The sequence below is a fragment of the Pelodiscus sinensis genome, chromosome 30 (assembly GCF_052426305.1).
Source record: "Pelodiscus sinensis isolate ZL-2025 chromosome 30, ASM5242630v1, whole genome shotgun sequence".
Lineage (NCBI taxonomy): Eukaryota > Metazoa > Chordata > Testudines > Trionychidae > Pelodiscus > Pelodiscus sinensis.
In genome coordinates this window covers 12886575-12898857 of record NC_143081.1, presented here as the reverse complement: position 1 = coordinate 12898857, position 12283 = coordinate 12886575, and the positions used below count along the sequence as shown (strand labels likewise).

Here is a 12283-nt window from a genome sequence, read left to right as displayed (position 1 = left end):
TTATGAACCGATGTGCTTCTCTACTATTTTTCTCAAGGCTCCCTTCACTTCTTTGTTTCTCAGCGTGTAGATTAAGGGGTTTGACAATGGTATCAGAATTGTGTTCATGAGGGAAATCCATAGATCCCTGTCCTTAGTGGAGGTGGATTTGGGCACCAGGTACGTGAAAAGGGCAGTGCCGTAGAAGAAAGTCACCACCATGAGGTGAGAGGAGCAGGTGGAGAAGGCTTTACCCCTTCCCTCTGCTGACGGCAGCCTGAGGATGGTGGAGAGAATGAGGATGTAAGACAGGATTATCAACAAGAATGGGCATATGACAAACAGCGCTGACACAGTCAAGACCATGATCTTGTTTTTCGATGTGTCGGCGCAGGCCATCTTCAGCACGGGTGGGATGTCGCAGAGGAAGTGGTGGATCAGGTGGGAGCCACAGAAGGGCAGGCTGAAGATCCACGTGGTCTGAGCTACCTCCATTGAGACACCGATGAGCCACGAAGTCCCAGCGAGCAGCGCACACACCTGTCCGCTCATGATGGTCGTGTAGTGCAAGGGGTGGCAAATGGCCACATAGCGGTCGTAGGCCATAGCTGCGAGGATGCAGCATTCTGTAAGGCCCATGGTGGTGATGAGAAACAGCTGGGCAGCGCATCCTGCAAGGGAGATGGTCTTTTCCTCCACCAGGAGGTGAGCCATCAGCTGAGGGACCACGCTGGTGGTGTAGCTGATTTCCAGGAAGGACAGGTTCACCAGGAGGAAATACATGGGAGTGTGGAGGGAGGGGTTCAGCTTTACCAGAAGGATAATCAGGAGATTCCCCATCAGGATGAGCAGGTAGAGGACTAGAAGCAGCAGAAACAGAAGAATTTGCATCTTCTTAAGGTAGGAAAACCCCACCAGGATGAACTCCTTAGAGACGGTCTGGTTCTCGGCAGGGTTGCTCTGAGAATAGGTCATCTGCAGGGGTGACAGAGAAAAAGACCTAACCAATGGATGTGAATAAAAACTATCATATTGGTTTCCTTTTTTGGGAGGGGGGGGAATGTCAGACTAAAACCTGCATCAATCATAGATATTAACATGTAAAGGGGTAGAACCACCATGACGCATAAAGTCATGTGGCTATTTTGATATCAGTCCAGCTCTGACAGCAGATGGACTTTCTTTCTTTCTTTCTTTCTTTCTTTCTTTCTTTCTTTCTTTCTTTCTTTCTTTCTTTCTTTCTTTCTTTCGTTCGTTCGTTCGTTCGTTCGTTCGTTCGTTCGTTCGTTCGTTCGTTCACCCTACGGTCATGTTCACCAAATGCAATTGCTAAAAATGAGGGCAAATTCTCATTGACTTCTATCTTAAGCACGCAACTAGTTATTCTAATACATGCATGCCTCTGAAGTGAGAGCTCCTGTAAGTGAGGCCTGCTGAAAGAGGTTTCTCTCAGTAGTCATTAAAAAAAAAAAAAGACCTAGGGCTAGTTCTTTGGTGGTGGAAATTTTAACACCTCCATGAATCTATATTGATAGATACCAGTGTTGACCTTGAGATAAAGAATTTTACAAGAAGGAAGTTCTAAAAAAGGCAACATAAGACTGGACTCGAGGACCTCGCGAAGTCCCTTCCACAGGATTCTATGGTTCTGTGAGGACGAGTGTGTCAGCTCTGTAACCTGGGATTCCCCTGCGCTGTGATGTGGGATTCCCACTGGCTCACCCACATGTGGATTGGCCCGGACACCTAAGCCCAGCCTGAGCAGATAATAAGGCACTTCCCAGGGGGAGGGATGAAGGATGGCGGAGAAAGCCACTTGGCTGGGGGGCAGGGCCTGGGAGCAAGACAGTTTTTTGCAGGGAAACCATGAAGAGAGGAGACTAAGCTGAGTACTGGGAGTTGAGGGGGGTGGGTGATGGACCCCTGCCCCAAGGGGTCTTAGGCAGCCAGGCCCTGACTCCTGTAACCACATCACGGCTATGCTGGGCTGTATCCTGGAGAAGCAATAATCCCTCTCTAAGCTACTGGCTGGCGGAGTCTCATCTTGCTGCTACAGGGGAGCCGCCACACCGGGTCTGAAATACGACCGTTCCCAGAAAGGCAGAGCTGGCCAGGAAATGGACTTTCCACCGCATGGACATTTGCAATGTTCCAGTATTTGTTTCCACCCAGAATCGATCCAGAAATTTGAAACAGAGGAAGCCCTAAATTAGATTCAAAGGCTGTGTCTAGACTGGCCAGTTTTTCCGGAAAATCAGCTGCTTTTCTGGAAAAACTTGCCAGCTGTCTACACTGGCCACTTGAATTTCCGTAAAAGCACTGACTTCCTACTGTAAGAAATCAGTGCTTCTTGCGGAAATACTATGCTGCTCCCGTTCGGGCAAAACTTTTGCACAAAAGGACCAGTGTAGACAACTCAGATTTGTTTTCTGCAAAAAATCCCCAATCGCAAAAATGGAGATCGGGGCTTTTTTGCACAAAAGCGCGTCTAGATTGGCCATAGACGCTTTTCCACAAAAAGTGGTTTCACAGAAAAGTGTCCGTGCCAATCTAGACGCTCTGTTCCGAAAATGCTTTAAACGGAAAACTTTTCCGTTAAAAGCATTTCTGGAAAATCATGCCAGTGTAGACGTAGCCACTGAGGGTATGTCTACACTACCACCCTAGTTCGAACTAGGGTGGTTAATGTAGTCATACGAACTTGCAAATGAAGCCCGGGATTTGAATTTCCCGGGCTTCATTTGCATGTTGCCGGGTGCCGCCATTTTTAAATGTCTGCTAGTTCGGACTCCATGCCCGCGGCTACACGCGGCACGAACTAGGTAGTTTGGAATAGGCTTCCTATTCCGAACTACCTGTACTCCTCTTGGAATGAGGTGTACAGATAGTTCAGAATAGGAAGCCTATTCCGAACTACCTAGTTCATGCCGCGTGTAGCCGCGGGTACGGAGTCCGAACTAGCGGACATTTAAAAATGGCGGCGCCCGGCAACATGCAAATGAAGCCCGGGAAATTCAAATCCCGGGCTTCATTTGCAAGTTCGTATGACTACATTAACCACCCTAGTTCGAACTAGGGTGGTAGTGTAGACATACCCCGAGTTAATAAGAACTGAATAATAGAACATTGAGACCTCTCATCAACCTCAATGTTTTCTCCTGGAAAATGTCAACCCAGACAACACCCTGTGCTCGGAAAGGCTTTCAATTTATTTGTTTGTTTGTTGGCTGCCCTTTGGACCAGCTCCAAATACACGGAACCATTTACTCACCGTTAGGAATAAGGTCTGGACTGATTCTTGTCGCTGGCCTCTGAGCGAATTTTCCAGAGTTCCTCACGGCACCTCGACAGTCTATTTATAAACACAGCAGTTTAAAAAAACAGAGCAATTTCTGAAAGCCTGAAAGATGTGGGGAGAGGGTTGTGGCAAACAGAGATCCTAATGCAAGAGCCCCTGTGAGGAAGAGGGGGAATGTATTCCCTCTGTTTGCTTTGTGGTGGTGCATGCAATTTCATCTGGCCGGTAGTAATCCTTTGTGTGCCTCAGTTTCCCTGTGAGATGATGGTGGGAGTTTTGGTGTGACAGCTACCTGTCCGGACACAATGGCTGATGCTTCCTGTAACCTGAGCCCAGGAAGCAGGGTAACAAGGTGACACCTTATGCCCGAGAAACTGGAAAAAGACTGGAGGCAGGCCTGTGCAAGGGGGGGATGGGCTGCTGGGTGTGGGAGTGAGTCTCGCTGGCTTTGGGGGAAGAGATGGGGGGGTCCTTGGCTCTGGGCCTCCTCTTCCCAAGCTGGATGGTACTGGCTGTGTCTAGTCCCTGGGGGTACGTCTACACTTGCAGCCTATTTCGGAATAGGGCTGCAAATGTAGGCATTCGGAATTGCAAATCAAGCCCGGGTTTGAAATACCCTGCGCTTGATTTGCATTTTCCCGGACGGGTGCTATTTTTGAAATTTACAAGCCCGGAATAACTGCCCGTGTCTACATGCGGCAGTGAAATGGGCGTTCGAAATAAAGCCCTAGTTCGAACTACCTGGTATTCCTGCTGCAATGAGGTTTAATAGGTAGTTCGAAATAGGGCTTTATTTTGAACGCCCGTTTCACTGCCATGTGTAGACGTGGGCAGTTATTCCGGGCTTGTCAATTTCAAAAATGGCGCCCGGCCGGGAAGATGCAAATCAAACGCAGGATATTTAAATCCCGGGCTTGATTTGCAATTCCGAATGCCTACATTTGGATCCCTAGTTCAAATTAGGCTGCAAGTGTAGACATACCCTGTTCTGACAAGTCGGTTCTACACTGTGTCCCTGTGAACTGATTACCCAGTGCCGTAACCAGCTAATTTCACACCTGAAGCAAGAATATAAAATTGTGCCCCTTCGTGTGTATATATTCATAGTCGTTATTTTGTAGAAAAAGGGAAAACACATCAATAAGAATAAGAATAAGAATAAGAATAAGAATAAGAATAAGAACACAAGGTTTTTTATTATAGTTATGAGATCTGCATGAACAATCAATTCATACATACATACATATAATTATAAAATATCACCATGTCAGATGCTCTTAGGTATTTGTTCATAATTGTCCTTGGCACGCTTTTAATGAGGTCAACTCATCCATAATTGCGTTGAAATGAATATGATGCACTTCCTCGTGTCCTATTGATGAGATGGGCGTATCGGATCATCTCTCCTGACCCACGGACGCACAAAGGTCGTTCTTCATTCAGCTTAGTTTACTAAAACTTCTTTTAAAGCCACGGCCACTGCCTGGTCCCCTTGGTTTGTGCGCCACATTCATAGCACTTGGCCCAGGCGGCTCAGCAGCACGGGGTCCAGGTTTTGGAGGGAAAACCATGACTCCAACAGGCTAAGTGCCTGGACCCCGAACCAAAGGGCGCAGGGATCGTAGCTCCCAGAGCCCCAGCTCTGAGCACATACCCCTCAGACCTCTGGCAGAGGTGAGACAAGGCCCACGAGTCCTAGCTTCCAGTCTGACCCCCCCCCACCTCACGCCCTGCACCTTCGCCCCTGTGCAGGGCAATCGAAGCCCTGGAACTGCGCTAGGGCACCTGAAGGTGCCCGGCCTCCCTCGCCGCTTGGAAGCTGCTGAGGCACTGGGCGGCCGCCAGGGCCGGGGACTGTTGGATCACGGTGCAGCAACGTGCAGCCTGACATGGAAACGGCGGGCCGGCCGATGCTACTGGGCGGGGGAGGGAAGCAGCACGGTCTGAAAATAATTCGTTTTCTCTATTGTTTTCCTGAGCCCCCTCAGCTGTGTGCCCGAGGCAAGCGCCTCCCTCGCCTCGCCTGCATTACGGCCCTGCAATAGCCCTTCTCTCCTCCCTGCCCCTAGGAGGCACCTCTGGCTGCACACGGGGGTGCTGGGCTCCCCCACTGCGGGGACACCCACAGCCAGAACCAGTATTTCCACTCACGCTGTCTGGGTGCGGAGGGTTGGGAACAGAGGGGAGTCAAGGCGAGAGAAGGGAGCAGCACGAAACACCAGCACACACCCCTGAACAGGGCCCTGGCACAGGGGGCAGGGGCGGGTCTGGTGCTCGCCCATCACTCTGGGGGGCATCACCCGGGGCAATTAGCATCACAGCCCAGAGGGCAAGTCCCCGGGAGAGCAAAATGAGTTAGAATCAGAAGGACAGATTCAGAAAAAAATAGATCCATGGATCTACTGTCAGATAGACTGTCAGGTGGACTGGCCTAGATAGATAGATAGATAGATAGATAGATAGATAGATAGATAGATAGATAGATAGATAGATAGATGGGGTGTGTGGGGATAGATAGATAGATAGATAGATAGATAGATAGATAGATAGATAGATAGATAGATAGAAGGGGTGTGTGGGGATAGATAGATAGATAGATAGATAGATAGATAGATAGATAGATAGATAGAGGCGGTGTGTGGGGATAGATAGATAGATAGATAGATAGATAGATAGATAGATAGATAGATAGATAGATAGATAGAGGCGGTGTGTGGGGATAGATAGATAGATAGATAGATAGATAGATAGATAGATAGATAGATAGATAGATAGATAGATAGATAGATAGATAGATATGGGGTGTGTGGGGATAGATAGATAGATAGATAGATAGATAGATAGATAGATAGATAGATAGATAGATAGATAGATAGATAGATAGATAGATAGATAGATAGAAGGGGTGTGTGGGGATAGATAGATAGATAGATAGATAGATAGATAGATAGATAGATAGATAGATAGAAGGGGTGTGTGGGGATAGATAGATAGATAGATAGATAGATAGATAGAGGCGGTGTGTGGGGATAGATAGATAGATAGATAGATAGATAGAGGCGGTGTGTGGGGATAGATAGATAGATAGATAGATAGATAGATAGATAGATAGATAGATAGATAGATAGATAGATAGAAGGGGTGTGTGGGGATAGATAGATAGATCCGGAGGTGGACATGGTTTTGCTCCAGTTGCAGACCAGGCCATGATGCTGAGGGGCTTTGCGAGGCGAACGGCTGGGGTTCATTCATTCATTCCTAGCCTACCTTGCTTGAGCCGAGCGGTTCCATCTGCTCGCGGCAGGCGCTGGATGGTCGGAAGGGAACTGGGTTATTTTATTTTCTTCGCTGGCCTCTGGGACCGAGTCCCTGATGCAAAAGTCTCGCTCTGTTCCCCGGGGGGCAGAGCAGCGCTGCCTGGAACTGCAATCAATCCCCATCCCCGGGCCAGGCATGCCGCAGGAAGTGGCAACATCGTCCCCGTGTGTGTTTCTAGATTTAAAAACTTACTAATCTCTTGTTCATTGTGTTTCGTGTTTCTCTGGCAGGAGCGATGGTCTGTCCCAGGCCACACAACACATGGAGTCAGGGGCAGGGGTAGGGACACCCCCAGGGCTCATGGCTGCAGGTCCCTGAGTCTCACACTCCGGGCCCCACTTTTGTTCCAGAGCCACAATGAAAATGCAGGCGCTCTGACTCCCAGCCCCACCTGCTCTAACCATTACACCCCACTGCCCTGCCAGGGCTGGGCACAGACCCCAGGACTCCTCACTCCCAGACCCCCTGCGCTAGGACCCATTTCCCTCCTGGAGGCTCCAGAGCCGTCAGGGGGCGGGTCCCTTTGGCTCCTGTCAATTTGCAGCAGGACCAGTTGGGACGAGCTCCCTGGGGTGCCAGACCCTCGAGGTGTGGGGGGTCTCGAGGTGCCAAACAGCCCCAGACGCGGCGCAGGGACCTTCTGCTGATTTTCAGGGACACCCACGCCAGCCCCAGCTCCGCAGGGAGACGCTGTTGGCAACGGCGGAAAGCCGGTTGCGTCACCCTTGCTCTGCAGGAAATGTCTCTGCCAGAGCCCATGAGGGGCCGGTTCTGCCCCAGCAGGGGAATCGTTTGTGTCCTTTTCCCCGGCCATCGACCGAATCTTTGGTCTGACTCCCAGCAACCCCTGAGCCCTGCATCTCTCCTGGAACCCCTGAGCCCTCAGCCCCTTTGCAATCCAAGCTCAGGGTGAGCTGTGCGGGATGGGAAATGAGCAAGGGCCAAGCCAGGCCCAGCTCTGCCTCCTGCCTTGGCCCCACTCACAGGGCACAGTCCCCAGCCAACACATTACGCATTGGCGGTAACCAAGAGAGACACAGCTGAGGTAACCAATTCTTTGGGGTTAATTAATCTGCCGACCTCCTAAGCAGCTGGGCATTGCCTCTGCCAAGAGGTGGCAAACTCCTCTGTACGCATGAGAGTCAAAAGTTGGAGGGGGCGCTAAAAATCTCTCTTCGCCCCCATGTCTGACTCTGGGGGAAAACACACGCCCGTTCCACTGTGCGACACCAGATGGGTATCCCGGGGGGTCTAGGCCGGCCTACTATGTACGGGATGGCTGCCACGCCCAGGCGTGTTGCTGCAAGTGTCCGAGGAAGCTCGCCGTTGTCCTAAATTAATGCCGGGAGCAGAGACTGAGGGAGACTTTGTTTCCAGGAGGGTGCGAGTCTGACACTGAGTCCCACATCCGGCCCTTCTAGGCGTCACCTGCTTTGTCTTTTTTTTTGGTAATACGTGAGAGAGAATTAGTGTCGCTTGGGCATCTGGATATCATTTTCCGCCTCACAAGAGACAGAATAGGTCAATGGAGCCAACTTACCACAACCCAGTCACAAATCCGTCCTTCCTTCCTTCCTGATGGGCATCACCTCCCCAGATCTCCTGGACTGGTCTGGCAGACTTGTTCCTCCTTTTTTGTTCCATCTTTACTGCAACTTTGGACCACTTTTGAGCTGTATTCATAGAATCATAGAATCATAGAACTGGAAGAGACCACAGAAGGTCATCAAGTCCAGCCCCCTGCTCTAGGCAAGACCAATCCCAACTAAATCAACCCGGCCAGGGCTTTGTCAAGCCGAGACTTAAACACCTCTAGGGATGGAGACTCCACTACTTCCCTAGGTAACCCAATCTAGTGCTTCACCACCCTCCTAGGCTATGTCTAGACTGCAGGCTTCTTTCGAAAGAAAAATCCGCTTTTTCGAAAGAGAGCACCCAGCGAGTCTGGATGCTCTCTTTCGAAGACGGCCTCTTTACATTGAAGAACGCCTTCCTTCGAAAGAGGAACTTTCGAAGGAAGGCGTTCTTCCTCGTGAAACGAGGTTTACCGCCATCGAAAGAAAAGCCGCGTTCTTTCGAAATAATTTTGAAAGAACGCGGCTTGAGTCTGGACGCAGGGGAAGTTTTTTCGGGAAAAGGCTACTTTTCCCGAAAAAACCCCTGAGTCTGGACACGGCCCTAGTGAAATAGTTTTTCCTAATATCCAAGCTGGACCTCTCCCACCACAACTTGAGACCATTGCTCCTTGTTCTGCCATCTGTCACTACCCCATATACCCCATGTCTGGTGCTTCATTCACCCGCCACCGCCCTCCGGTCTTTATCTGACACGTTCTCCATGACATTGGAAAAGGTTCAGAAAAGGGCAACAAAAATGATTAGAGGTTTGGAATGGTCCCAGATGAAGAGCGATTAAAAAGACTTGCACTTTTCATCTTAGAAGAGAGGAGACTAAAGGGGGATGTTGATAGAGGTCTATAAAATCACAACAGACGTGGAAAAAGTGAGTAAGGAAAAGTTATATACATGTTCCCATAACACAAGAACTTGCGGTCACCCAATAGGCAGCAGGTTTAAAACAAAGAACAGGAAGTTTTTCTTCATGCAGCACACAGTCAACTTGTGGAACTCCTTGCCAGAGGATGTTGTGAAGATTAGGTTCACAAAAGAGCTAGACAGATTCATGGAGGTTAGGTGCAATAATGGATATTAACCAGGCTGGGTAGGATTGGTATCTCCAGCCTCTGTTTATCTGGAAATGGATGACAGGGAGGGATCACGTGGGGCTTCCTTGTTCTGTTCACTCCCTATGGGGCATCTGGTATTGGCCACTGTCTGCAGACAGGATACTAGGCTAGATGGACCTTTGGGCTGACCCAATATGACCGTTCTATGTTCCTATGTGCGTTTCATCTAGCCTGCACATTGCGCATGCACAACTGTTCACAACCTAATGCCATATGCTGGTGTAGATAGAATGTGTGGGGGGCTGTGATTGGATGCAGAGGGAGCACACAGCTCTCCCCATCAATGTTGAGTGCAATCCGCTCGCCCCTTACATCACGGGCCTTTCCTTTATGTGGGAATTGCTTTGGCGATACCGCTACGGAAAAAACGATGCAGACGAAAACCAGCGGGATCTGGAAACCCTGTGCATGGGCAACAGTCAATAAATTGTCTTATGGGCCACCGTAAACCCCAACGGGCCTCAGCTTGCCCACCACTGACCTAGTACCCACGGTTTTCCGGCTGGATTCCGGGTTCTGGGTCGGATTGCTTCGAGCAATTCTTAGTGACTCAGATACATCATTGTGGGTGCTGGGGTCTTTTGCTTTTCTTGATCAGTGCACTTTTTCTCCTCTCGCACCTGCCAGCAGGACACGTTACTTATCTTGCTGCTCAACATGCCAGCAAATGAGAACAAAGAAGAATAGCAAAAACCGACACCAAGTGCCCACTAGTGCAGATCAGAACTTTTCAGCTATTTGCACCCGAAGGGTTTATAGGGAGCAAAGGCTTTTAGTCATGAAAAGGCTCCGGTAGAAGATTGAAATTTGGTATTCATTATATGCAGGCAATGACATAGGCAGACATGCAAACAGGAGTGTTTCTCATAATAGGAATACAGGCTGCCCCCAACGTGCAACACAATCGGTTATTGGGATAGCGTCGCAAGTCGGGGGCATCGTAACTCGAGCCTGCATTTATGACAGACATTATGTGCCCTCATAAATGCGGGGCCGATGCTATAAGTCGGTGGATTTTGGCCCCTTCCGCACTTATGGAAAAGGTCGTAAGTGCGGGGTGGTCGTAAATCAGGCTGTCGTAAACCGGGGGGCCTCCTGTATACAAATGTATATAATCATGTAGTTCTACAAATATGGACCAAGTATATGGGCGTTTGGTGAAATATTGTTCTACATTGACAGACCCAGTGGTAGTCCCAAGAATTTTGAACACAGATATTTATTTTACAGCTGTAATATAAAATATGTATAGCGCTTCTCTGGCTCAGGAAACATCAGGTTAACTTGGCACAAAGCAAGGTGAACATTTTAGTAAAGGTATCATATTCCTATATTTATATCGTTTCTATATTTATTATGTATACATAGTTTCTAGATTTATTACTTATTAAATGTGTAAATGTCACAATCATATATTTACATAATCTATCTATCTATCAATCTATCTTGCTTTCACACTTTACATTTTGAAGCTATAAAATCGGGAAATAGCCTCATTTGATATTTTAATGAGGTTTAAATCCGCTCAAAAGTTTCTCTCATATTTTCATGCACATTTAGATGTATTTTTTCTAGACACAAACATTTCTCTTCCCATTTCCCTCAGGTGTTGACAATGAATCAAAGCTTTCCAAATCCCAAAAAGTCAGTTTAAAAAGATGAAAATTGAGAAAAATATTTATGACTTTTCCTTATCCCCCCCACTTTGATTAGCTCTATTTTCTGTTCTTTGGTTTCTAGAAGCAAAGATGCTTTTCTCTACTGCTTTTCTCAGGGCTCCCTTCACCTCTTTATTCCTCAGCGTGTATATGATGGGGTTCAACATGGGTGCCACAATGGTGTTCAAGAGGGAAATCATTTGATCAGTCTCTGGGCTGGAGCTAGACTTGGGCCTCATGTAGGTGATGAGGGCTGTTCCATAGAACAACATCACCACCATGAGGTGGGAGGAGCAGGTGGAGAAGGCTTTACGCCTCCCCTCCACTGATGGTAGCTTCAGGATGTTGTAGATAATGCAGATGTAGGACAGGATTATCAACAGAAAAGGGCTCATGATGAAGACAACTGACACAGTGAAGACCATGATCTCATTTTTGGATGTGTCGGTGCAGGCCAAATTCACCACCGGTGGGATGTCGCAGAAGAAGTGGTGGATGCGGTGGGATCCGCAGAAGGGCAGGCTGAAGATCCACGTAGTCTGAGCTACTTCCACTGAGATCCCAATGAGCCATGAAGCCCCCACGAGCTGGGCACACACCTGGCCACTCATGATGGTCGTGTAGTGCAAGGGGTGGCAGATGGCCACGTAGCGGTCGTAGGCCATCGCTGCGAGGAGACAGCATTCCGTGAGGCCCATGATGGTGATGATGTACATCTGGGCTGCGCAGCCTGTGAGAGAGATGGTCTTTTCCTCTACCAGGAGGTGAACCAGCAGCTGAGGGACCATGCTCGTAGTGAAGCAGATTTCCAGGAAGGACAGGTTGACCAGGAGGAAATACATGGGGGTGTGGAGAGAAGGGGTCAACTTTATCAGAAGGATAACGAGCATATTTCCCAATAGAGTGGCTAGGTAGATGACCAGAAGCAGCAGAAATAGAAGTATTTGCAGCTTGCCAAGGTACGAGAACCCCACCAAGATTAACACGCCGGAGATGGTCTGGTTCTCGCCAGGGCTGTTCTTAGAGTAGGCCATCTGCAGGGGATTAAAATTGAAAGGGAAGCTGGAGCTGAATCTGCAGAATACCAAACACATGGGTGTGAATCAAACAATTCACACTGGTCTTGTGTGCTGCAACGCTTCTGACTCAAACACTCTACAATGAATAAGGAACTGGGCCCAGTCATCATCACACATGAACTAGTGTAGCCATTTTGAAGGCAATCAAGCGATGCCAAAGAGATAAGCTGCAGCTATGGCCACTTGGACCCTGGTGGAACTATAG

The 12283-nt window shown here is 48.7% G+C and overlaps 2 protein-coding genes across 2 annotated transcripts; both read right to left on the bottom strand.

Moving 5' to 3' along the window:
- On the bottom strand, positions 1-954 carry LOC102452097 (olfactory receptor 10A4-like). The gene has a single exon (XM_006112320.4). The coding sequence runs from the start codon at positions 952-954 to the stop codon at positions 1-3; it is 954 nt and encodes a 317-aa protein (XP_006112382.3).
- Positions 955-11019: 10065 nt separating this feature from the next.
- Positions 11020-12033, bottom strand: LOC102451857 (olfactory receptor 10A4-like). Its single transcript, XM_006112319.3, has one exon. The coding sequence runs from the start codon at positions 12031-12033 to the stop codon at positions 11020-11022; it is 1014 nt and encodes a 337-aa protein (XP_006112381.3).
- Between the last annotated feature and the right edge of the window lie 250 nt (positions 12034-12283).

Bases quoted from the DNA above. Each gene is read 5' to 3' on its own strand.
- LOC102451857 (XM_006112319.3), bottom strand. From the start codon at position 12,033: ATGGCCTACTCTAAGAACAGCCCTGGCGAGAACCAGACCATCTCCGGC.
- LOC102452097 (XM_006112320.4), bottom strand. From the start codon at position 954: ATGACCTATTCTCAGAGCAACCCTGCCGAGAACCAGACCGTCTCTAAG.